General features: G+C 46.5%; 1 protein-coding gene across 1 annotated transcript in view; it reads right to left on the reverse strand.

The window, feature by feature from the left end:
- NSMF (NMDA receptor synaptonuclear signaling and neuronal migration factor) overlaps positions 1–26,653 on the reverse strand; it is a 76,839-nt gene that overhangs the window by 35,443 nt on the left and 14,743 nt on the right. The window contains exons 2-3 of the mRNA XM_026658732.2: positions 20,653–20,714; positions 6,657–7,136 (exon numbers count right to left, since the gene is read on the reverse strand). Coding sequence (XP_026514517.1) covers positions 6,657–7,136; positions 20,653–20,714 — 542 coding nt within the window. The remainder of the gene's footprint in view (positions 1–6,656; positions 7,137–20,652; positions 20,715–26,653) is intronic.

The following is a 26,653-nucleotide window of genomic DNA, read 5'->3' on the forward strand; positions in this document are numbered from 1 at the left end:
GCGGCGCGCGAAACAGCTGTTTCGTGCACCGCTGCTCCCCTCCCAGGCTTCAGAGCCTGGGAGGGAGGGGGAGACTCCGAGTGGCCGCGGCGCGGGCGCCGCTTCTCCCCCTCCCTCCCTCCTAGGCTTGAAAGCCTGGGGGGAGGAGGCAGGGCTGGGGATTTGGGGAAGGGGCGGAGTTGAGGCGGGGCCGGGGGTGGGGTAATTAAAAAACGGGGGCCGGGGGCGGCCAATATTGTTTTTGCTTTGGGCGGCAAAAATCCTAGCACTGGCCCTGGTTTTAGGCCATGTATATCTGGATTGTCCCCCCTTTAGAATTCAAATGGAACATCCGATAGGGAGACTGGAGGCACCCGAGACACCCCGGCACTCGTTTGGCACCTCTGTGTATAAACTATCCTGCACCAACCATTGGCTACTTTTTCCCCAGCTCCCTTGCAACAGGACATCTATCTCCACATCATTGCTAATGACTAAGAGCTTGCAACAAAATCATTACTGAGCATTGAGTCTGCTTGTCCCAGAAACACAAACAGGAACCCAATGCAAAATGGAGCACAGACCTTAAACAGTTTATATCTATTTGTGATCCTTGAACCCACAGCCATCAGGCGGGGCTCTGAATTCCTGCCTATCCCACAATTAGATGAAGAGCTCCTACTGAGTAGATGCCTCAGGGACTGATAGTGTGATGGATTGTGATTATGCTATGGAGGCTTTCAGCTCTAGGTCACTAGTTCAGATTCAAACCAGGAAAATTATGGGCAACAGTCAATACCATCTGACAACAGCTCCGGGAATAGCCTGGGTGAAGGGAGCTGCTAGTCTCCATCTACTTCTCAGTAAACAGGTCCACATCACAAAAGACATTAATTGCCCCCATTGCTCTCCATCCTCAGCAGAGAGCGTGAATAGGACGATTGAGCTATACTCTCACTCCTAAAAGAAGTCAGGGTTGAGGCACAATAGCATCCGGGAAGCGTCTGCTATGCTTGCTTGGTAATTAGAGAGCAGATTTCAGACTCCAGGGCTCATCTGGCAGGGTAAACTTTAATTTATAAGCATGAAGTTCTCCTTTTCTTAAAGCAGGTCATAATCCACCCAATCTGAGAGTTGCAGTGTAAACTGAGAGTTGTAAATATCAATCTAACCAAAAAACAACAGAGATGCAGTACTTTTCCTGGAGTTTAATGACCAGTTGCTATAAGCGGATGACCTAAATCGCAGCTGATGGATCCACTTATTTGTTAACCCCCATGAAATGACTAGAGCCAGTGCAGTTGTTGCTATTGTATGGTGAAAATTGGAGGATGGTCATAGCCGTAGGGAATTATTTAGGGGTGATGTTGTCTGAATTGGCAACGATGTCCTCTGTATTAGCCAGCCAGATTGCTTGAAACATCTCAACATTCCTTTCAGTGGCTGTATCATGTCAGCAGCTGCACAAGAGACAAGAGCCCCTAACCCTCTGGAATGGGGTTCAGATACCAAGGGGATGAGACTGGTTTAGATTGAACTGTAGGCAGCACGGTGATATTGCAGCTTTAATTCACACCATGGATCCCTACACTGCAGGGCAAGAGCAGCACTAAAATTCAAGCCTTTGGGGAAATGAGGGAATATATTTCTTGCTTCCACTCGTTGCTAGGGGCACAGTTCCAATAACTTTTGCTCTTGTCACGTGTGAATGATTTGCTATGCAACATTTAATATAATCTGTTGCATTTCCACTGTGTAGCCATGGGTTTGCCTTAGGCTGTAACACTACAGTACAGATGTGAATTTCTAGACGGCTAGGGCTACACCTACACTACAGCACTTACAGCCGCACAGCTGCGCCAATGCAGCCTGTTGTGGAGATGCTCTAAGTTGATGGGAGTGAGCTCTCCCATCGGCTTAATAACTTCTGCGAGAGGGGGTAGTTTTGTCGCCGGGAGAAGCTCTCCCACTGACGTAAGGCGATTTATACCAGGCTTAGGTCAGTGTAACGTACATTGCTCAGGGGTGTGGATTATTCATACCCCTGAGCGACATAAGTTATACTGAATTAACCTTTAGTGTAGACAAGATCTGAAAAGTCTTTCAGGATGTGGTGCCAATATGTATAATGGGGTTTGATCATTGAAGGTTCTGGCAAGAGCATGATAAACTGTCAATTAAGAATCAATCATCAAAAACTAGGGGTGTAAAATTTCCAGAAATTTTGAAGGCATGGGAAAAAAAGCAAGTTTTTTCCAGGGGAGTTCTGGAATATAATAGAAATTTTGGGAAAAACCAAAATATCTGCAGTAGTTACTTGCTTATCAAAACTAAACTTTATTTACTTCTTTAAGAATGAGAAATGTATTATCTATAATTTAGTTAGAACATCAAAAGTACTGTTTGGTGTACTTATGTAAGCAGAGTCTGAATGAGCTCTCCCCTGACATCTAGTGGTGAGCTGTGGAAAGGACTTCAGGAGCTGATCTTGTTTGCACCCACCCTGCCTAGGTGCTCAGCATGATGGGACTGCTTGCCCAAATGGTCACTTTTGGCTGGTGTTGGATCCCCAGTCTCCTTGTTATTGGGGCAGGAGTAACAAAGCGTTGTTATCCTTGTGTGAATCAAGGGCAGCAGAACTGTACTTGGCATGGCCTGATAAATGGAACTTGCTAGGCAGGAGACATGGGCGCCAAAGCTCAGTGAATTGAGAGATGGTGGGGATAGGTACTTGTGTCTGGTGGTGTGGGCCCCAGACACTACTTGACCCTTCCTCTCTCCACTCTATAATAACAGAGCTAATTCAGACTCCATTGAGAGTATTGTTATACCCGGCAGAGCTGAAATCACTGATACCTAGGTCTAAGCATTAGACCTGCTTTGGGACAGTGTCTCTGATGCAAGAGACTGCCCAGTGTGCACCAGCAGTGAGGCTCTCCAGTAACAGCTGACATCACTGAGAGCTGTGTTAAGGTGTGGGACCTGAAACCATCCAGGCGGCTTAGCAAGCAGCTGGCAGGGTGGCCAGCAGAGAGGTGTGGCGATCGTGCGGGCAGCCAGCAGAGAGGCGTGGCAATTGGCCGGCAGGGCAGCCAGCGAAGAGGTGCAGTGATCGACCAGCAGGGCAGAACGGAGCACTGATTGGCCGGCGGAGTGGTGACGAAGAGGAGCAGCAAGTGCCTGGGCAGTGAAGCGAGTAAGGTGCCTTCTTCCCCCCGCCCTCCACCCAGGGCAGGAGGTGAACTCTGCAGATGCACCTCTGGACTCTGGGGCTGCACTGACCAAGGACAACAACTGTGAGCGGGGTGCAGAGAAGGGACGGGCATGTTAAAGGGACTTTTGGTTGCTGAACTTAAGAACTTGACAGAAAAGGACACTGCCCAACTTATTGGGGATCGGTCTTTTGCTCATGATTTCTGTTTATGAACCCTGTTTGTGGTGTTTTCCCAAATTAATACCAGATTAATTCCCTCCTTTTCTTAAAAATTTATTTTCTACACTCAGACTCTGTGCTTGCGAGAGGGGAAGTATTGCCTCTTAGAGGCGCCCAGAGGGTGGTATGTTACTGGGTGGGGGCTTGAGTTGGTTTTGTGTTGTATGGTTGAAGAGAAACCCCTAGATATTGAACCCAGCCCCTGTTACTGCCAATTCCAACAGGCAGAAGGGTTACACTTATTAAATAAATAAGTAAAATTATTTAGTTTTTATTTGAATAATAATGACAAACATATCTAGTATTAGGGATGGGGTTGCAGCTGCACACTAAGGTGAACAGGAAAAATATATAAAAAGTTGAAAATAGAAAGCCTCAATATTGTTGTAAACAAAAAGGAAGGTTATGTCCTTTGGGCTCAGAAAAATGTATGTAAATAGCGCTGACCTGACATTATCATGCAGATACAGAAGGAATTCATGCTTGTAGAGAAAAAGCCCAGAAAATTAATGTTTATAATTTAGTTAACAAAGTACAATATTAAGGACCAAGAGTAAATGTGTATATATAGCCAAACTTTATATTAGTAACACCAGATTCTTTAATAGTGCGTTATCATATATGCCATAAGTGTTGAAATTGTCGACATAACTAGCCACTCGATGAACCAGTATAATATAATTCAAACAGTTGCTAATGTATTCTGGGAAATGCTAGCATAGCTCAAGTTTTTCCTTCTTTCCTTTCTCTTTTACTGGCCCTTCTGAGAGAAAATATTCCAGGTAACAGTTTCTTTTCAATTTTTCCCATACCAGGCCTCGGGGGGAAAAAAACACCCAGAAAAAAACCCTCTGTTTTTCCCTTTAAAAAGTGTCTAGTTTTTGCAGACCCTCACATCTCTGACGAGGTGCATATGGAGCGTGCTGTCACCCTCACACAGGACAGCTCTTGGCTGTTTACACCACGGCAGTGTTTGATGTGAATTTTCAGGCTGTGAGACAAGTCACAGGACCCTCTCTGCAAAGAACATGAGTAGATCTCTGAATTGCAGAATGAGACACAGATGAGCAAGCGACTGAGGTTTCTGCCTGCCATTGAGAAGGCAGCACAAGAAGTGACAGAAGCCAACTGGCCTTCAATAAGCTCACATATAAGTGAGGAAAATGGATGCAGTTAATATCAAGAAATGTGAAGTTGCTGTTTTTGCTGAGGTTTAAGAGCCAGGTCCTGCAAATCCCTTACACATGTGTGTAATCATTACTCAGGTAAGCAGTGCTACTCACATGAGAAAGCACTATTAATGTAAGGGTTTGCAAGATCAGGCCCAATGCCACCCAGTTGGTTCTAGTTCTTCTGAGCAAATAGTCATTACTTTTCTCATTCTCAGAAGTAAAGTTTCAGAAAGGTAGAGGCCATTTCCCCTCACAAGGTTGCATAGCTGAAAATATATCCCTTAAAGTCTAAGGAGGCAAAGTCTGCATGGAGAAGATCAGAACGGAGAACGGAATCTTCCAAGTACAGCATTTGTTTGGCTTTGGGGATTCTGTTTTGGGGTTTTTTCCAACAAGTGATGTTAATAACTGAATTTTACAACCTACCATTCTCAGGGCTTTGTCCCATTGTTTCGTATTGAGTAATCTGTAAGAGCTCCATTCCTGCAAAGTGCATTCTTTAATATTCCAAAAAATGGTTTAAAACATAAATATACCAAGTTTAGAATGTTATCCCTTCCTGGCTCACACTGGACCCAAATTATGAGCAGCGTACTCCCATTACTACCTATACAAAACCAAATCCCAAAGAGAATCTCACTCTGATAAGACCAGCCACAGAAACTACATTCTTATTGTGCTCTCACACAACCCTTCTCTCGGTCATTACACACAAAACAATCCCTTACCAGGGCAGAGTCATGTGTGACAAAAATGAAGGAAAACTTCTCATTTTTTGTACTGAAGAAACCAAAATAATAAATTAAGGCCAACATTTTCAAATGTGGGTTTTTAAGGTTAAGCATAGATACCCATATGACAGACACCAAATAAAAGTGCCCTGGTTTTCACTGGCCATGGATATTACTGGGAGCTATGGTGTTCAGCACCTTGGAAAATCCAGGGATTTTTCTTTACAATAGCCTACGTATGAATTTTGGTGCCTAACTTCAGGCAGCCAGGTTTGAAAACGTGGTCCCTCGCCTAATCTTCATGACATTTTACATGCACACAGATAAGGATATGATCCAGGGAAGAGCCATCGTTTGAGCTCCCTTATATTTTCTTCTTCTTGCAAACAAGACCTGAGCCCTCCTGTAGTTAATTTGACGCCTGTCTCTTAAAGTCTGTGCTGTTTGTAAAAAAAAATAGTCAAGAAAACAACGTGAGCACCTTTGCCACACAGTCAAACATCTCCTTTCTTACTGGCATAGACTAGATAAAGAGATAGACATACAAGTATTGCATTAAATGTAACACACACACACACACACACACACACACAGAGCGTACTTGAGGTGTAAAATGTGATGAAAGCTTTAGATATTAAAGAAATCAAAGAATTTCTTAGTCCCAGATGAGGACATTATATATCATTTTGCCTGAAGATGCTCATGGTGCGAGTGTGAGGAGCAAACAGACCACTGACGAGGGAAGAAGTACAATTTTATATCACTCTGTCGTGTCCATAGAAAGGCACTGTATGGTGTCACGCTGCAAGGGAGCACTGAACTATGTCACTCCACCCACAATAGCGTTTCCAGGGAAGCAGTATATTACAGAGTGTCTGCCCAATGTAGCGTCCATCAAAGACACTTTACAGCATCACCATACAGAGTTTATTGGGTGGTGCAACAGGCTTCCTTATGGACACTCTGTGCCATCAACTAGTGCTGCTGCTGCCAGGCTGGGAGCTGAGCCAACAGCAGGACTCCCATTGGCCACATCAGGAGCGTTTAAGGCTGGGTGCTATCCACTCTGAGGAGCTTGCTCCTGCTGCCAAACAGAAGATCCCAATAGTGCATCCTCCTGACTTATTCTATGCTCACTGTTTTGCCACCTCCCTCTGCCCAGTGCTGCCACCACATACTAGCAAAGCACTCAACGGGAAGCCCAAGGGATACTGGTTCAAGTTCTCTAGGCCAATCACTGTTCCCTGGAGAGTCATTTCTGAAGCCGGGAGAGAGGTGCAGCAGTCCATGTCAATAGGAACCATTGTACCCTTCGTGCACACAACATCCACACTCACTTACCAGACACTCGATCAATACTATACATCCTCTCCAGCTTTTTCCTACGCCATCCTGTCTCGCTGGACTGGTGCTGCTCCAGGTCAAAGGAGTGCTGGGAGTGGGCTGCCAACTGAGCACAGGTTGGGCACTCCTTGGAGCCCTGCCGACTGCCTGCCCAGCCTTTGCAATGCCTGCTAATGTTGTGAGAGCTGCCAGCGCTCTGCAGAGGCTGGCCATGATGGCAGTCCTCTCGGCCAGTGCCTTTCATCACCACCAATTCCATGCTCTCGTTCTCGTGGTCCGACAGCATCGGCCTCTCACTGGAGATAGTATACACCCGTGCCTTCGGCCCCTCGCTCGGGATCTTCTCGGCCTGTTCCTCAGAGAAGCTCCTCTCAAACTTGCCATCTGAGATGACGGACAGCCTGCGCTTGTTCTGAGCTGCCTGCTGCATCTCAGGGGAGTCTTCCTGTCCAATATAGGAGTCCGCTAACAGGTGATCTGAAACAGAGGGCACACTTGGTATTTATCGCTTAGACCCTTGGCTTACCCCAGGCACTGACATAGTAGGTGCTATGGAGCTGTAGCCTGTGTTATCTGTGTAGAAGGGGGAGAAAGAGAGGAGGGCAGATACACCTGTGAAACTAGGCAGTAGAATGTGTACCCATTGCCCTCATAAATCTCGACAACTGGTGCTGAACAAGAGGCATTTCTTGCAGTTGTGCCTATTTTATTTCCTTGCAAATGTCCCAAACACAAGAAAGGGCTGGAAGCTGACAGCAGGGGAACAAACATCTTCATGGTTCTGGTCTTGAACTTGCAAATGCTTACTCCCTGAGCAGTCCTATCAACTTCAACAGAGCTGCCCACCTAAATAGGGGCTACTTAGGTGAGGAAGGTTCGTAGATAGGGCCCTGACTTGTGGAACAAACACCAAAGGCATGCATGCACCCAAAAGCATGTCCAAACCTTTCAACCTATTCCCAGAGAGCAGACCCCAGCAACGACCATGGGAGAGGGAGGAAAGTTGGAAGGGCATTCTGAATAATGGCATGCAGACATGTACACACCATCCAACTTGGCTCTGGTACTGCCACAATGCACATGGCTTCAGACTGTTCCCAGAAAGCAGGGATTGCCTAGGTCAGGTGTAGAGCGTAGGCAGCCATATTGGCAGAGTATATGTCCTCTGGACTCTGGGAACAAGCTATTGGTCTGGGCATTCTTCTTGCACGGAATTGTTTTCTGCATCTGTTATTTAAAAACAAACGGAAGGAGAGGGGGAAGCATCAGAGATTTCGGGCTGATTTTCTGTGTGCACAACAAATCCAAAGAGGAGTGGTGATGGGAAGCCCTTTTCTAGGTGACACCACCAGCAAACAGCCATCATCACTGTTTGTAAACCATGTTTGCATCCCTACAAAAGCTGCACTGAAAGGAAGAAGCAATGACTCCTTGCATGGAATAAATGTAGCCAGAGCTGAGCAAGAGAGAGAAGCCCAGCATGTGGAGGGGAATTACAAATGTAATCTCCTTTCAGAGCACATGCAGTAAGTGAAATGCCAGGAAATCTCTGCATTATTCTTTGCACAGACCCAACAGCTGTCTCCACCCATCTGCCAGCCTCTTTCTTTCTTTTCCAAGAGAGCTGTTTAATCATTTTGTGGGGGTTTGGGGCAAAGGAGGTGCACTCCCTGCCAATTACTTTTTAATGAGTCCCCTAGCTGCTTCCCAACTGAAGGAAGAAGAAGCGCAAGGAGATACTAACTTCTAACATGGACAATAAAAAACAAACCCAAACCTTTGCTTCATTAGACTTTTAATGAAAATGTTTCCTCTAGCAGCTGAGCTGGGATTAGAAAGAATCTCTAAAAGATTTCAGGATCCCGGCCAGCCCCGTAACTACCCTCCAGAGAGTGCAGGAGCTGGCCTGGATGAATGGAGTAGCCTTAGGACAAAGACTGGCTGTGGTGCATCTGCAAATAAGTCTGCTCCATTGAATCATCCACCGCATCTCCTCATCCCTACACTCGACCCCACTTTCCTTTCCCCTCCATTTGGTCCCTCCATTTGACTGGGGGAGGTGCTCTTGTGCCGGTGACACGCTGTCTGGATTGACTGGGAGGAGAGTCCTTCCAAGCTGTGCCTATTCCATGCAGGGGCAGCTCTATGTGTTTTGCCGCCCCAAGCACGGCAGTCAGGCGGCTTTTGGTGGCGCGCCTGTGGGCGGTCCGCTGGTCACGCCGATTCGGCGGCATGCCTGCGGGAGATCCGCCAGTCCCGCGGGAGATCCGCCGGTCCCGCGGCTTCTGCATACCCGCCGCCAAATTGCCACCGAATCCACGGGACCAGCGGACCTCCCGCAGGCATGCCGCCAAAGGCAGCCTGACTGCCACCCTCACAGGGACCGGCAGGTCGCCCCCCACGGCTTGCTGCCCCAGGCACGCGCTTACTGTGCTGGTGCCTGGAGCTGCCCCTGATTCCATGGCTGTCGGACTAGAGGCAAGTGTGGATCCTGCACATGCAGTGAGGACTAATCTTGTATGGTTTGTTCCAAGGGCTGAACACTGATCCCAGCACTGCCCCCAGCTAAGGTGTCTGGTATTGAGCACACGCTACGTGACCCTCAGCTCCTTTCCCTGCTCCATGGGAACACAGCACAACAGCCACTAGGCCCTGTCAGAGGAAAATGTTTCTGGGGGGCCAAACTGGTCATCCTGTTCATGGCCATGGGCTGAAACGGTTTAAGGAACAGTTCAGGTCAAGACCCATCCAGTTCATTTCACTTGTGACTTGGTGAGGCCTCAGGGATAGTACAGTTTTCTTGCACCCAGTGGCAGCTGTGATCATCTTTTCATTGCATTCACAGGGGAGGTTTTGCTGGCAAATCATCTAACTGCTCCCCATGACCCCACGTCACACACTGAAAATGTGGAGGGTAGAGGAAGAGAAGCATTCAGGTAACCTTCTGCTACAGTCAGACATGCACCACGGATAACAGCAGTATCGTGGATAGGACCTCCATCACCAACAGCATGAACCCCTAGTGCTCGAGTGACAGGAGTCACTCCATTAGCTGTAGCTTGTCACTCAACAGCAGGCTCCTTGTTCCCTGGGTTCAGACAGGACTGGGAGACTGGACATCCCACACTAAGCTGGTTTAGTACAAGCTCACAGACTCCACAGTGGCTTGTGTCACTCTTCACCCCTAAGAATGCAGCAAGACACCACAGAAAGGAGCTCTTACACTGCAGCTTTCCATTTCTTCTCCAGCTCCACCTCCAGCAGTGATCAGAGCCAGCATGCCTTCGGCAAACCACCACCACTCTGGCTTCTATTCCACCCAGACCGTACAGCACTCGCAGCTTTGGCAAGGGCTACACACACCAGAGCCTGTGTTAAAAGCTCAGACCAGTGCTAGGCATGTACCTCTCGGTGTTACACGTTAGTACCTGCACAAGCACTGCGAGATCTATCTGGGTGCACTCAAACTAGAGGAATCGTGATACATAGCAAAACACAGACAGCTATAGATACTCATGGCCCATCCAAAGGTTACCTGCATGGATTAAATATCACATGGATTAATTTCAGTTACAACACAGAATGCAAAGTGTACCGTGCTCACTTTATATTTATTGTTGATTACACATATTTGCACTGTAAAAAAATTATTTTTCAATTCACCTCATACAAGTACTGTAGGGCAATCTCTTTATCATGAACGTTGAACTTACAAATGTAGAATTATGTACAAAAAAACTGCATTCAAAATTAAAACAATGTAACACTTTAGAGCCTGCAAGTCCACTCAGTCCTACTTCTTGGTCAGCCAATCGCTCAGACAAACAAGATTGGTTACAATCTGCAGGAGATAATACTGCCTGCTTCTTGTGTACAATGTCACGTCAAAGTGAGAGCAGGTGTTTCCATGGCACTGTTGAGGCCGGCATTGCAAGATATTTATGTGCCAGATGCGCTAAAGATTGATATGTCCCGTCATGCTTCAACCACCATTCCAGAGGACATGCTTCCATGCTGATGACAGGTTCTGCTTAACAATGATCCAAAGCAAACGACGCATGTTCATTTTCATTATCTGAGTCAGATGCCACCAGCAGAAGGTTGATTTTCTTTTTTGGTGGTTCAGGTTCTGTAGTTTCTGCATCGGAGTGTTGCTCTTTTAAGATTTCTGAAAGCATGCTCCACACCTCATCCCTCTCAGATTTTGGAAGACACTTCAGATACTTAAACCTTGGGTCAAGTGCTGTAGCTATTTTTAGAAATCTCAGAGCAGTAGCTTCTTTGAGTTTTGTCAAATCTGCTGTGAAAGTGTTCTTAAAATACTGAGACTGCTATAACATGAAATATATGCAGAATGCGGGTAAAACAGAACAGGAGACATACAATTCTCCCCCCAAGGAGTACAGTCACAAATTTAATTGATACATTATTTTTTTTATGAGCATCATCAGCATGGAAGCATGTCCTCTGGAATGGTGGCCGAAGCATGAAGGGGCATACGAATGTTTAGCACATCTGGCACGTAAATACCTTGCAACGCCAGCTACAAAAGTGCCATACGAATGCCTGTTCTTACTTTCAGGTGACATTGTAAATAAGAAGCAGGCAGCAGTATCTCCCGTCAATGTAAACAAACTTGTTCCTCTTAGCGATTGGTAGAATTAGAAGTAGGACTGAGTGGACTTGTAGGCTCTTAAAGTTTTACACTGTTTTGTTGAGTGCAGTTATGTAACCACAAAAAATCTGCATTTGTAACTTACACTTTCACGATAAAGATATTGCATTTCAGTACTTGTATGAGGTGAATTAAAAAAATACTATTTCTTTGTTTATTATTTTTACAGTGCATATATTTGTAATAAAAAGTAATAATATAAAGTGAGCACTGGGCTCACTTGTAATTTAAATCAATATTGAAAATGTAGAAAAACATCCAAAATATTTAATAAATTTCAATTGGTATTCTATTGTTATAAGTGTGATTAATCGCGATTAATTTTTTTGAGTTAACTGATTAATTGACAGCCCTAATCACATCCTTATGATATTAAATTAATTATATACACTTCATTGACAGGCCCACCCTGTGCGTCTGTCAGACAAGCCTGCATATTGGTGTTAATAGTGTGAATTTCTAAGCAGTCTCAAATTCTGATTTCAGAACTTCAATTATTGACACTGCAGTCTGTCGGGTTACTCCAGATTTACACCAGTGTAAATGACAGCAGAACTGGTCTGACATATGATTCAACCTGTAAACTGAAATAATTGTGGAGTTAAAATTCTTGTGAAAATATTCCTAGTTCTAACTACTTAAAAAGTGTGATGGAATTTGTTAAAGTTGTAACTGGAGGGATGGATGGATTTTCCTACATCTGTTCCTTTTCCCTGATTAAAAAATGGTTTGACTTCTAAAGAGCAAGGAGTTTTCACACAGAAATATTGTACATCTCTATAGGCCACCTCCATGTGCTGCCTCTCTCAACCAATTGGGTGGCTAATTATTTCTCTTCCTAGCCAAATGCTTAGCTACATGTAGGAAAAACAATTTCATGTGCCAAGGGAATAGGAACAGTCAATTAATTCTTTTTCAACTGAAAGTTTAAATCCACAAAGGAAAGTTAATAAAAATGTAAAAACTGTTTTTTTTCATGCATCCATCAATTCCATGAAATCCCCACCCTGCTCAGAAATGAATCCACGCTCATTACAGGTATGCGGAGTCTGTGTGCTGGATCGTTCCTCCTGCTATGCATCAGTAGTCCTGGGCCTTTGCGTGCTCATTGGGCGTTTGAAGAGTCCATCTTGCAACTGCAATCCTGTTACGTCTTCGCCTCTGTTCCTGGGAGAGATGAGGTTCAGTTGCCAGGCGGATGAGCACTGTGGTGGCTTTGGCTTGGTTATGACAGAGTGCTGGGTGTATGGCTTGTTCCCTGAAGGGGAGCAAGTCAGAGCTGATACAGGAGGCAAAGCTACTTCCCTCCAAAGCTGAATAAAACATTCGCTGTGGTGATGTTCACTGCAGGGGGCAGAGAAGCAATAACTAGGAGATTTTTTGGAACTGCCTTCTAAGAGTCATCTGAAGCAGACCTCTGTTAACACCCTCTGCCTGGTTACTGCTGCTCAGTTTCATTTCATCTCCACGTTGTTCTTGCCACCTCTCCCACAACCAGCTGCTCCACCAATAGCTATGCCAGCCCTAGGGCAGGAACTCAGGAAACATGGCATTGTGCCCTCCTCTCTCTCGAGGCAAATGGGAATGGTGCAAACTGACTTGTTAATCACTCCTGTTCTCCCTGCTTCCCCCCCCCCCACACACACACACAATAAACGCGTGCCCTATAGAATCTTATCTACTTAAGTACATTGGAGCAGGAGGATTAGGGCTCCTAGAGTGGATTCCTTTTCATCCTGATTACTGCTCCCTTTGGATCATAGACTATCAGGGTTGGAAGGGACCTCAGGAGGTATCTAGTCCAACCCCCTGCTCATGGCAGGACCAATCCCCAACTAAATCACCCCAGCCAGGGCTTCGTCAAGCCTGACCTTAAAAACCTCTAAGGAAGGAGATTCCACCACCTCCCTAGGGAACCCAGTCCAGTGCTTCAGTTTGGCTGTCTGGTAACACTGACTGGTATGCAATGGCATGACACATGGAGTTTGAATCTCAGGGCCAGACCCCAGTTGCTGTTCACCAGCATCGCTCCATGGCACTTAGCAGAGCGATGCCGATTTACACCAGCTGAGGATCTAGCCTTCTGCCTCCATGTCTAGTCTGTGCTTGGCCACTCCTGCAGAGATTGCTGACACCAGGTAGTGTCAGTGGTGGTGGTTTTTTTAGTGGGGATACTTGTCTACTAGGAACAGGAGACCACGAGGCCTCAGACCAAAGAGCAGATGGTAACAGATGTTACCTAGCTGCCCACAGGAGCTGGATCTGAACAGGCCATCAAGAGGCTGAAGGTTCCAATATCCCATTATCAGCCCTGTGATCCATCCAGTCTCCCAGCCCACTAGCAGTGGTTTATTCACTCCAACATCTTCCTCAGAAGCTTGGAAGTGACACTTCTTTCCATACTGGTTTTGCTCATTCCAGATGGCAAAGAGTGGTCTTTCTTTTTCCAATTTGCATGGAGCACAGGCCCACACAGCTCTCACATCATGAGCATCACTGATTAGACATTGCCAGTGACACCAGCATAATTCTGTGAATAACATTTGTTAACCCATTTGTGATCCCTTGACTGGATACAGAAACAGAACAAAAAGATTTCTTGGTCACTGTCAGCGCAGTCTGGATTTTCACCAGCTAAAAATCACATACTTAGACTCTAGAGGACTTTCTCAGCGTAAAATAATTTTAAAACACTGTAGGTCAAACGGAGTGCATTGTCTGACCCAATGACATGTTCCTTTAAATGCCCTTTTATTTGACAATGTCTCTGTAAAAGAGGAAAACAGCATTACTTTGCCCTTGCCTTCTTGCACTGTTGTACTGACTCAGGACCAGATTCTCTCCTGGCTGTCACCAATTTACATCAGCTGGGGATCTGGCCCCATATAGCAGGCCAAACTCTGTATCAGCTCTCTCACTTCAGTGAGGCTGCACAGGTTGTATGTCAGAGCAGAATTTGGCCCACTGAGTGAGGACAGCAGGAGATAAAAAGGAGCAAATCTATTAGCAACCAAACTGAGGATGAAAATGTCCTGGATCCAGAATCCCAAACCCAGCACTGGAGACAAAGAAGAAATGGGCATCTAGATAAACCCCACCGTCTTAGGGAGCAAAGAGGAAATAACTATCACCTCAGATTTCAGAAGATGTGTGTTTCCTTTTTTTTGCAGTTATGCTTTTCTGGCTATTATATTTCTCCAGCTATATTATAGCTTTGCCATTAAATGAAGGGACAGCTATTGCCTCTGGGCCCTTAACAATGTGAGATGAGAAGGAACAGCAGGGTTTGAGAACTTGGATTTGCAGCTTCTTTCAAAAACGCATCCATGCGGTTCATGTTAGGGCAAATGAATGTTCATGAGTTATGGAGATACAGGCTGCATCTGAAAGAATCAGGCAGAGTGATGGGGACCGGGCAGAACCGGGCAGAACCGGGCAGAACGTGAACTGAGCAAGTTTCCCCTCAGAGAGCTCTGGGAACACTTTTCAGTCTTGCTTGACACACAATACCCCCTGCAATTCCAATCTTGAACTATCATACATCTCTGCTGATGCCCCTCAGTCCTGACCTGCAACACCTGTGGTCATCCTCTTCTGGGCTCCCATGAAGCTCTGCCAGTGCATCTCAGGCTATTTCAATTCTGCTCCTCCCAACACTGCTAATTCATCTACATCAGGGATCGGCAATCTTTGGCACATGGCCCGCCAGGGTAAGCACCCTGGCGGGCCCGGCCGGTTTGTTTACCTGCCACGTCTGCAGGTTTGGCTGATCGCGGCTCCCACTGGCTGCAGTTCGCCATCCCAGACCAAAGGGGGCTGCGGGAAGTGGCGGCCAGCACATCCCTCAGCCCACACCGCTTCCCGCAGCCCCCATTGGCCAGTGGGAGCCGCGATCGGCCGAACCTGCAGACATGGCAGGTAAACAAACCAGCCCGGCCAATTCAGTAGAAGAGGTTTTATTATGCGATTTCCAGTAGTCTCTGCTGCTGTTCAGCTAGGAGGAGCTTGAAACAGCCTCTCACTCATAATATTTCAGTGTTTTCACTTCAGCTAAAACCTAGTGCAAAAAATAAATAATTAAAGGAAAAGTGACCCAACGTTTTCTGACCCTTTAAAAAAATAAAAATAAACAAACACTCTCCACTCCTCCAACAAACATCGCTCTTGCTAAAGTGACACACTGCAGTACTCTGCAGACTCCTGTCTGCCTATCCCTAAGACTGGAATTTAATTCCATAGGGAAGGAGGAGACTATCTACCATTCATAGCTTCAGTGACTGAGGGCTGGGCATCCAACTGCAGAAGCATTGAAAAACAGCACCCCAACCAACGCCTTCCAAATAAATCACAGCTCACCAAACCATCCAGAGAGTGGCAGCTGGCCCATCCTGCTGATATACAATTGGTTTGCAATGATTTATCGTACCCCCAGGTCCCTGCCCTATCACACACACAAACTCTCCAGACACATGCACGTGAACACACACACACTCCAAAGGCAAAAGCTACATATGAAAGACAATAGATTATCAGGTCACTGGTGCAACATGAAGCAACAGTTTGGAACTGCCAAAGCCACAGGTTCAGCCGCTTTCCCTCCCCAGCCCCTGTCAACACAAAACCAAAAGGGAATATCACACTCCGATCATGGGGTGTGGCACAGGTGGAATGAATTCAGAGGATGTCAATGCTGCTGGCATCTCAATGGAGGAGCTTGTGTCTGGATGGAGAGTCTCTGAGGCTCCAGGTTTCTGCCTCGGAGTTGAAGGCTTAGCTGCACTTGGAAAAGAAGAGGCATCCCAGCTGGAAGACTCCTATCTGCTTGCCTTTCAGCATGAAGTCTGCACCATTGCCAGCTCTTCCTCCTTCAGAAGAAGAGGAAACCCTGTCCCCAGTGCTTCTAGGGGAATGAGGTTCTTGCTACCCAAGTGTCTACCCAGAGAGCTATAAGGCTTCTATCACTGCTGTATCTGAGTGCCTCTGGCTCCCCCTGACTCTAGTGGGAAAAGGCAGGACTAGTCTGATCCTAGGGGCAAGAAGATGTCCCTATCAGCTCCCTCTGCCCTCCTGGGACTCCATCCGGGGCAGAGGGGAGTGAATTTGGGGGGCGGGGGGGGGGGAGAGAGAGAGAGAGCAGGGACCGATTGGAGTGGATGTAAAGGTGGAACGTAGGAGGAAGGCGACAGAGGAGCAATTTAGACTGAAGAAAGGGGGGGGCAGTTAAAAAACAATAGGCAGGCAGGCAGAACAATGAAAATAGAGTGAGTTACAAGAGGGAAGAGGAAGAAATGGAAATTCTTTTTCAATAAGTGAAAAATATAATTTGCATAGAAAAAATCTAGAGCCAAAATATTGCAGTGAAATACACATTCATGTTTCCCATAGTTGTCAGGACTACCCATGCTGTCTCTACCAGGGTTCCTGAAATATATATGAAACATGAATGCGTATTTCAAATACTTCAAGTCCTGAAAATAAACTCCAGTTTAGCCATCATCTGATCCATTCTGTGATGTCACAACCATCCCCACAAAGTGATTGCTGTGTCACAGGCTCTGGCACTAGACAATAGGAGCAGGCTAGTGAGAAAGGAGGCAGTTTCTGATCAAACACAACCATCTCTGTAACCACAAACAAATCAACACACAATCCTAGTAATCAGCACTCATGAGAAAGGGAGCACAGACCAACTGCCCAGCTATTTCAAGAGAATGGATGAAAGATAGCAAAATTTGTTAGAGTTTGGCAAGCGCTCTTCAAAGAGCATGGACTGTTGGAGTGCATGCCTTAAGGGTGAGACGAGAGCTGTGTTTGGAAGAATACATAGGCAGGAGAGCATTGGAAACTTTCTCTCCTGCAGAAAGAAGCTGCCAGATTCCCACCAGAGGAAACAAGTGTGGTTTGCAGATGGCAAAAATCTATTCACCTCCAAAGCCAAGACATATCTCAGGCACTCCCAGACAGGAGAATGAGTCAGGGTGCTCAGGAGAGCTCTGCTGTGCAGGGAGACTGGATGAAGGCCGTCCAACAAACCGGGGGGGGGGGGGGGGGGAAATCTATAATTGACTTGGTTGGGATTTAAATGGGTAACAAGAAGGATTCTCCTACTTCTGTTAAGCAAGGGTTGAAAGAGATGCCTCAGCTCTCTCTCAATCTAGCAGTGTGCTACTAAAACAGCTGGCCAGCAGCGTGTGCATGGCTGCGTGAGTCCCCTTGTCGAAGGGATACCCGGGTGGATTAGTACAATGGGGTGCGAGTAGGGGTTCTGTGAAACAGTTTCTCTCAGTTGAGGATTTATCATATATGTGGCCTCTCTTATCATTCAGAATCAGTCATATCCCCATGAGTGAAGGAGTGTAAACAGCAATGCCCGTTACTGACACTTCAAGGAAATAGAATATAAATTCTCCCCACCATTGTTTCTCTCATCATACCAGCAGCGTGGGAAGTTAAGTGGTGATGCTGCGTGCACAGCTAGTCTACGTAGCCAGGTGTTTCTATCACTGCCATACTGGTCCTCCCTACCCCATTACCCACACTTGTTTTGTCTGGTTTTAAGTTAGTCGGTAGACTCTAAGTTAGGGACTGTCTCTCACTATGCATTTGTGAAATGCCTAGCACACTGCGGCCTGGATCCTGATTGAGGCTTCGGGGCACTACCACAGTATAAATAGTCAATAATAAAAAGAGCAACCTATGATCCCTTTTTATAACACCAGTTTTTACACTAAAAAGCCTGCAGGTCTCACCAATCGATGACTCTCAGTGTGCCAATACATATACAACACAGCCTCACATATAGTGCACACACACATGCTGTGCAATCACATACACACGAGGCTCAATCCTGCAAGATGATGAGCACTCTGGACCCAATCCAGCAAAGCAATAAAGTATAGGCTGGGGGCACATGACTTATGAGGAGAGGCAGAGGGAACTGGGCTTGTTTAGTCTGCAGAAGAGAAGAATGAGGGGGGATTTGATAGCTGCTTTCAACTACTTGAAGGGGGGTTCCAAAGAGGATGGAGCTCAGCTGTTCTTAGTAGTGGCAGATGACAGAACAAGGAGCAATTGTCTCAAGTTGCAGTGGGGGCGGTTTAGGTTGGATATTAGAAAACACTATTTCACTAGGAGGGTGGTGAAGCACTGGAATGGGTTACTTAGGGAGGTGGTGGAATCTCCATCCTTAGAGGTTTTTAAGGCCCGGCTTGTGAAAGCCCTGGCTGGGATGATTTAGTTGGTGTTGGTCCTGCTTTGAGCAGGGGGTTGGACTGGATGATCTCCTGAGGTCTCTTCCAACCCTAATCTTCTATGAGCTTCACTTTAAGCATTTAATTTATTCCATTGAAGTCAATGGGACTACTTATTATCTTAAAGTTAAGCACACCGTTTAAGGGCTTTGCTGGATTAAAGACAGAGTGCTCAAGGATCAAACCCATAGCATGGAACATTTGCAGAAAGGCTGATATCTGACCTCTCTGCTTGTGGGGACAACAGAAACTTGTGCCCACATTTTGCACCCACAAAATCCCTACTGCATTTAACAGAATAACCTTCCTACTGTAATGATTTTTGCTCCATCATATCCTACAGAATATGCTAAATTATATAGAATGATTAATAAATCTATGGAAAAAAGACTGCATTCTCTATTATATTCTACAGGCTTTTAGACCAATTTCTATTGAACCCTATTGATTTAGTTCCTATTAAAGTCTCTACGATTTTTCCATAAGGGCTCCAGGCACAAGTAAATTTATTTTACCCTTTCACTGTCCGATCCGTGCCCACAGACAGATAGTTTCACAAGCACTCGGATTTGTCCCCTCAAGGCTAATATGGATCCAAGAACATGGGAACAGAAACAGGAGACCATCTTTCTGAGCATGCACCACTGTAAGTGCACATATACATGTAACAGGTTCTGAGAATAACGAGCCTCCGTTAGTTCCATTTCCGCCCAATGTACAGTGATGCTGAGCATACTAAAACCATCGTTTCTTTGTTATTCCTGCTAGGTCAGTGTCAGGGCAACTGTGCTGAAGGCACTTGCCTGTTCTCCATAGCATGCGGCATTGAAGCAGACATTACTGATCTCCTCATGGATCACAATGGTCCCTTCTGGCCTTGGTACCTATGAATCATCGGCATCCCAGAGACATTTTGTCTGAGACTATCATACCTAACAAATGCAAAGGGACATCACACTCTGTGAATGGGGAAGAGAATATATAGCAGGAGGGGCATTGTTTTAAATCAATATACTTCAGCAGGCAGACCAATTCTGTAGGTTGTCAGCACTGACTAAGCAGGGAGTTATCTGGCTGTCTGGCAAAAGATATTTCCCCACACATGCAAATGTATAAAATACATTTGGGGCAAAAGATATTTCCCCACACATGCAAAATGTCAGCTGTGTTGCTGAGGCCCCAAATTGCAAATGCTAGGTTTTACATCCTAGGTTTTACGTCCTATTAAATAACTTCCTCCCCTGTGGAGGAGCCTGATGTTTTCATGAGGGTTTTTAGTGGCTGCACTGCTAGTGAAAGGTTTTGTATCGACATCTCTGGAGCCTCTTGTCTTTCTCTACAGAACAGGGACACCAAAGGGAGCAGCCGGGCACGCTTCTCCCATCAAAATGCCTCAACACTGATCTGTAGGGATGTAGCAAAGGGGCGTGGCTCCCTCGGAGACCGACGGCGACGGAGAGCCACACCCACCTACATGCTTACAAGGGACCACTTCTAGGGGTGTCTACACTACACAGGTGTGTTTTTATTTTAACACATTATCTAACATGCTAAAATCCTAATGGAGACAAGGTAACTGTAATTTTAACACGTTGGTGAAGGTAAACCCTAGGAGCAAGCCTAGAGCTTATCTCAACCAATGAATATGAGTTAACACTACAACTTGCCTTGCCTGCACTAGGATTTTAACACATTAAAACAGACCTTTTCTCCAAGTGAAGACAAGGCCTAAGCATGAGGTGCCAGCTCAGTCTCCTTGTGCATTTCAGACTTTATCCTCTCTGCTGAGACTTCCTTCAAGGGAGGCCAGCTGTCATGATGGTTTTGTGATATGGCACTTGTCCTCTATGAACAGAACTTATACCCCCAACTCATCATGTGTAGATTATCTCAGCCTTTTCTTCTAAAGTGCTTTAACAATGGGCTCCAAGGGGTTGGGCCCTCCCCTCTCAGATGCTGACACCCCACGCTGACTCTTTGTAAGAATAGGGCATCTGGTATAAAGTCCACTGTGACACACGAGCACCATCCACACATCAGTATAAAGGTCACACAAGATTTCTCTTACCTGAGCCGTTTTTGCCCTCAGGGTGGTTTTGTGAAAGATACTCTCCAAAAGCCCTTGCTGCTCTGAAAGTCCAAACGCCAGGGAACACACAGCGGCAGATACAAAAAGAGAGGAGTAAAGGTTAGTGTAGGAACAGCTATTTGCGATCACAAAGAGCATTTTAATGAGTGCTATTTCCCAAAAGTCCCCTTGTTCCTCCCTCTGCTTCCAGCTGATGCCAACACAAGTATACTATGATGGCTAGGGGTGCCTCAACTTGTATCGGACTGGAACATCTCTAGGAGGCGAGATGGAAGTGCAGCTCCATATGTGATGGGACAAGGCCAGATGGCTACAGTAAAGTAGTGAGGAACAGGTATGTTAGCCCCAGGCTAAACAAATCCCTGGTACCATGGTAACCAAATGGCAGTTGCTCCAGGTTAATCAAGACACCTGGGGCCAATTAAGATCCTTCTAGAAGGCAGGAGAGACAGCTAGATTGATTGGGACACCTGAAGCCAATTAAGGACTGGCTGGAACTAGTTAAAAGCCTCTCAGTTAGTCAGTGTGGGGTGGGTGTCAGGAGCCATAGGAGGGAGCTGTGCTGTTGGAGGAATGAAGTAGTATGAATCCATATCAGGTGCAAGGAAGGAGGCCCTGAGGTAATTGTGAAGAAGATATTGAGAGGGGGCTGCTGTGGGGAAGTAGCCCAGGGAATTGTACACGCCCTATTGCCAAAAAGTCAGCTTTCATAGCTGCTAAGTTTAGGGTCCCTGGGCTGGAGCCTGGAGTAGAGGGCGGGCCCGGGCTCCCCCTCTCCCCTCCCTGATTAATCACTGATCCTGGGAGACAACAGAGACACTGTGAGGGAGGGTTGTTTCTCCTCACCTCCCTTGCTGGCTTATGATGAAAATGGCTCAGTAGACTGTGACCCTTGCCTCTAGAGAGAGAAGGGCTATGTGGAGGGTCACAGTGAGCCTCTGAGGCTAGCAAAAATCCGTCAGGAAACGCAGGATCCACGGAGTCAAGGACAGAACTTTGTCACACATGGTTTGTTCAGCCTTTGGCCTCTGGTGAGACTGCAAACAAGGGGACCAACTGTTGTACAATATGGTCTCGTTTCTTATGACTTGGAAACACTGGGAACTGGGCTGCACTGCCTCATTTCTGAGAGCTGCCGAATGGCCCTGAGATGGTAACAGCTACCAGCTTGAGTCAAATTCAGACTGGTAGCCTAGTGGAGAGAGCCTCTACATTCCAGTCCCAACCAATCTTCCGGTCCTTTTTCTTTATGTTCCAGCCTGTAGGAGCTGGAGCTGCTAACAATATGAATAGCCATCCATTCACCTTACCCCAAGCTATGGGGCACCCATTACACTTCCTCTGGTGCTACTGAACAGGATTGTTTAAGAGGTAATTAAGACCAATAAAAATAAACAAACAAGCTCATGACAATAATTACATTTACAACAAGTAGGTAGCACAGTAGGAAGGTGAGCTGCAATGGGGACAGCTCTCTCTCCTCTCTCTCTGCTAGAGCACTTTTATCTTTCTCCATCGGAGGTGCTTGACCTCAGAGTAAGCCTCTGTCTCTCAAGGTGAAGCTGCAGTTGCTGCCATGAGAGGCTGCTTGTGAAAGCAACAGCACTTGTGCTCAAATTTACACTTACTCTCAGCTCCTGACTTCCTTTCTATTCTGCCACTTGATGACAGGACAGTGCAACAGCCCTTCACCCATGCAGTCAGGAGTTTTCCTCGCTGCACATATACACTATCTACCCAGGGTGTATTCACAAGTGTGCCTGGCATAGGTAAGAATGGAAGGCCCATTTGTGAGCCGCAAACAATATTACACTGGGAATGGAGACTATCAAAGCAATAAAGAAGGGAAGTGATCTGATTTCCCCAGGACTAAACTTCAGCATTGCAGGATGCAAAATGTATTGAGCTGGAGAGCTGATTCCACCTGTGAAAGCAGCAGGGCTTTGTTCTCTGCTTAGCTACAGATAGCAAATGTAGTGTGCTAAGGTTTTGATATGGTCATCCATCCCACACACTTGTCTAGTCTAAAGACTGGATGTTCCCTTGAGACAGGCTTGTTTTGGGGGTAATGCTCCCCTCCTGTGCCTCCCTGAGCTCCCAAGTACGCAGCAGAGCACCCACTGCAGCACCCCTTAGGAGAGTGCAGAATGCTGTCTCCCCTGTGCCTTTGTTACAGTGGGGGGGGGAGGGGCAGAGCTAGAACCCCACCCCATTGTCAGGGTAGCACTCCAAGGGGCACCAGCAGGAAGCCACCCTTGCACTTGGGACATTCCTAGATTTCAAGGCTGAAGGGACTATTGTGATCATCTGGGCTGACCTCCAGTATAGCACAGGCCAGAGACCTGCCCTAGAATTGTTCCTAGAGATCTTTTAGAAAGACATCCAGCCTTGATTTAAAAATGGTCAGTGATGGAGAATCCACCACAACCCTTGGTACGTGGTTCCAGTGGTTAATTACTCTGACTGTTAAAAAATTATGCCTTATTTCCCATCTGAATTTGTCTAGCTTGGAAGCTTAGGAGGATGCAGGGGCTGCTAATGTGACTGACCCATGCCTCAGGGCAAGGGTGAAAGTAACATAAAAGGCTTACCAGTATGGGGGCCAGCTCCGGGACCCCAGAAGGGGTGTGGGGCTGGGGGTCGGCCTCCCCCAGCCAGCCCTTCTGCGCTGCCCGGCCCATGTCACCCAGGGCTCCGGCAGTGATTTAAAAGGGCCCGGGGCTCCGGCCGCTGCTGTAGTAGTGGCGGCGGCAGCCAGGAGCCCCAGGCCCTCTTAGATCGTCGGGCCCCAGGGCAGCTGTCCCTTTTGCCCCCCCCCCCCCCCCCCCCCCCCGTTGGTGGCCCCGGGGGGGCAAATGGGGCAGCGATGTTAAAACGCTGCCATGGCAGTGCTTTAACATTGGCTGTGTACGAACCCATACCGGCAGCCACTTCTTACCATTACGGAGTACCGGCCCGTACTGGTCCACTTTCACCTCCGCCTCAGGGACATAAGAACATAAAAACAGCCATAATGGAAAGGTCCATCTAGCCCAGTTTCCTGTCTTCTGACAGTGGCCAATGCCAGGTGCCCCAGAGGGAATGAACGGAACAGAGAATCATCAAGTGATCCATCCCCTGTCGCCCATTCCCAGTTTCTCACAAACAGAGGCTAGGGACACCATCCCTGCCCGTCCTGGCTAGTACCCATTGATGGACCTATCCGCCATGAATTTATCTAGTTCTTTTTTTAACACAAGCAGGGTGAAGGCTTCTTGTGCCCTCCCACTCCCTTGCGTACCCATCCAGATATCAGCCACAATACGGCCCTTGCATTATACAAGTCCAAACTTAGGAACCTGATCCCAGGAAGCCTGACTCACACAAGCAGTCCTTGTTCACATGGTGTCAATGGGTAACTCACACGAGTAAGGATTTGCAGGGTCAGGCCCCTAGGGTGCCATTCCTTTGTATACACGTAATAAGCCTTCCACATGCATGAAATGAAGAGACTGCAGGGTTGGTTGGTTTGGTGTGTGTCAGAAATTCTTCCTCTGCCTCATTCCATGTGGAGAAATAAGAGCTTATCAGCTCTCACATGAGGTTTTATGCTACATGTGCATGAGGTTTTATATAAACAAAGAATTTGGAATTATTCAGATTAACTTTAGTTTCCTATTTGTTCCAAAGATGTAAGCACACCTCAATCCAATCGGTCTCCCCAGACATCTCTGCTGATGCCCAGTATTGATTGTCCATCTGCCCTAAAATCTGAGCTGGTCCCATTCATTATCTTTTGAAGAATTTGCATACTATATGCTGAATGCCACATGTGGGAATATCCCAGAGTTTTATCTCTTCACTTGTCAACTACAGTCTAGACAAATTCATCTTCATCATTTCTTAAGGCCCAAATTGTGAGTAGCCCCTGCACAGCTGCTGAGGGATGAGTAAACCCGCCCCCACTGTTTCATGGGGCCAATCTGAGGAACGGTCCCTGTGCTGTGCTCCGAAGACCTCACCCCAAACATCTCACCATCTTCCCCAGCAGGAACAGAAGAGGCGACAGGATAGACCCCATGGTATCTCACATGAGAGAGATGATTACTCAAAACACGGGTGATTATTCAAAACCACCCTCTGGGATTTCCCAGTGAAGGAGGAAGAGAAACAGTCAAGAACGTTGCTGTCCACTCTGGGCTGGGTCTGCAGACACGTCAACAAAATGTCACAGTCCGTGGTATCAAGCACTTTGGACTGACTAAAAAAAACCAACATGGACACTTGACCATTGTCCACCACCAGATTATCGACCAGTGAGACTAGAACAATATCAATACAATATTCAGCCATATATATGCATACATTGCAGCCAATTCCATTGCAAATTCCTGTCTAATTTGCTGTCCACACTAACCCTTTGGTCTCCTGCATTCCTGCTTTCTGGTATCCAATCCCTTCTCATGGACTCAGAGTTTCAGATATTTCCCCCAGGTGTATTAGCTTGCACTTTGCCAAGCTCCATCTCATGTAGCTGTCCTTATGTCTAATCTCCCCATGCCATACCCTTTGTGTTGTTTCTCTGCCCTCACCAGTTTTCACAGCTATTCCAGTTTAGCACCATCTGCAAATGCCACTGATGCACTAGGTACTCCCTCCTTCAGAACATTAATTGGGAAGTTAAATTAGACCAGATCTACTTCCAGTCTCTGCAGCAGGCAGCCCACTCCTCAATACACTGCAGCATAGGCGTGCACAGCAGATTTCATTAGGGTGTGCACCCAGGCAATTTTTTTTTTTAAAGGCGAACATTTATTGAATACTCAATCATAAAGGACATTATTTTTATTCATCAAACAAACTAAAGAAATTAAAAAACTTAACTAAACTTAATTTGTTTTAAATTAACAACTAAACTTTACTTAAAAAATACAACACAAAATAACTTTTTGCTGTAGTGATAACCAGGCATATACACAGATACAGTCAATTTTCATTATCTTTAACCAGATAATGAGCTAACCCAAATTGACCAAAACAGATTAAGGTTTCTTCATCTTCCTGTCCTAGAGAATGAATCATAGATTCCAGGGTTGGAAGGGACCTCAGGAGGTCATCTAGTCCAACCCCCTGCTCAAAGCAGGACCAATTCCCAACTAAATCATCCCAGACAGGGCTTTGTCAAGCCGGGCCTTAAAAACCTCCAAGGAAGGAGACTCCACCACCTCCCTAGGTAACGCATTCCAGTGCTTCACCACCCTCCTAGTGAAATAGTGTTTCCCAATATCCAACCTAGACCTCCCCCACTGCAACTTGAGACCATTGCTCCTTGTTCTGTCATCTGCAACCATTGAGAACAGCTGAGTTCCATCCTCTTTGGAACCCCCCTTCAGGTAGTTGAAGGCTGCTATCAAATCCCCCCTCATTCTTCTCTTCTGGAGACTAAACAATCCCAGTTCCCTCAGCCTCTCCTCATAAATCATGTGCTCCAGCCCCCTAATCATTTTTGTTGTCCTCTGCTGGACTCTTTCCAATTTTTCCACATCCTTCTTGTAGTGTGGGGCCCAAAACTGGACACAGTACTCCAGATGAGGCCTCACCAATGTCGAATAAAGGGGAACGATCACGTCCCTCGATCTGCTGGCAATGCCCCTACTTATACAGCCCAAAATGCCATTAGCCTTCTTGGCAACAAGAGCACACTGTTGACTCATATCCAGCTTCTCATCCACTGTGACGCCTAGGTCCTTTTCTGCAGAACTGCTACCTAGCCACTCGGTCCCTAGTCTGTAGCAGTGCATAGGATTCTTCCGTCCTAGGTGCAGGACTCTGCACTTGTCCTTGTTGAACCTCATCAGGTTTCTTTTGGCCCAATCCTCTAATTTGTCTAGGTCCTCTGTATCCGATCCCTACCCTCTAGTGTATATACCACGCCTCCTAGTTTAATGTCATCGGCAAACTTGCTGAGAGTGCAGTCCACACCATCCTCCAGATCATTAAT

The sequence above is a fragment of the Terrapene carolina genome, unplaced genomic scaffold (assembly GCF_002925995.2).
Source record: "Terrapene carolina triunguis isolate 2854851 unplaced genomic scaffold, T_m_triunguis-2.0 Scaffold508, whole genome shotgun sequence".
Lineage (NCBI taxonomy): Eukaryota > Metazoa > Chordata > Testudines > Emydidae > Terrapene > Terrapene triunguis.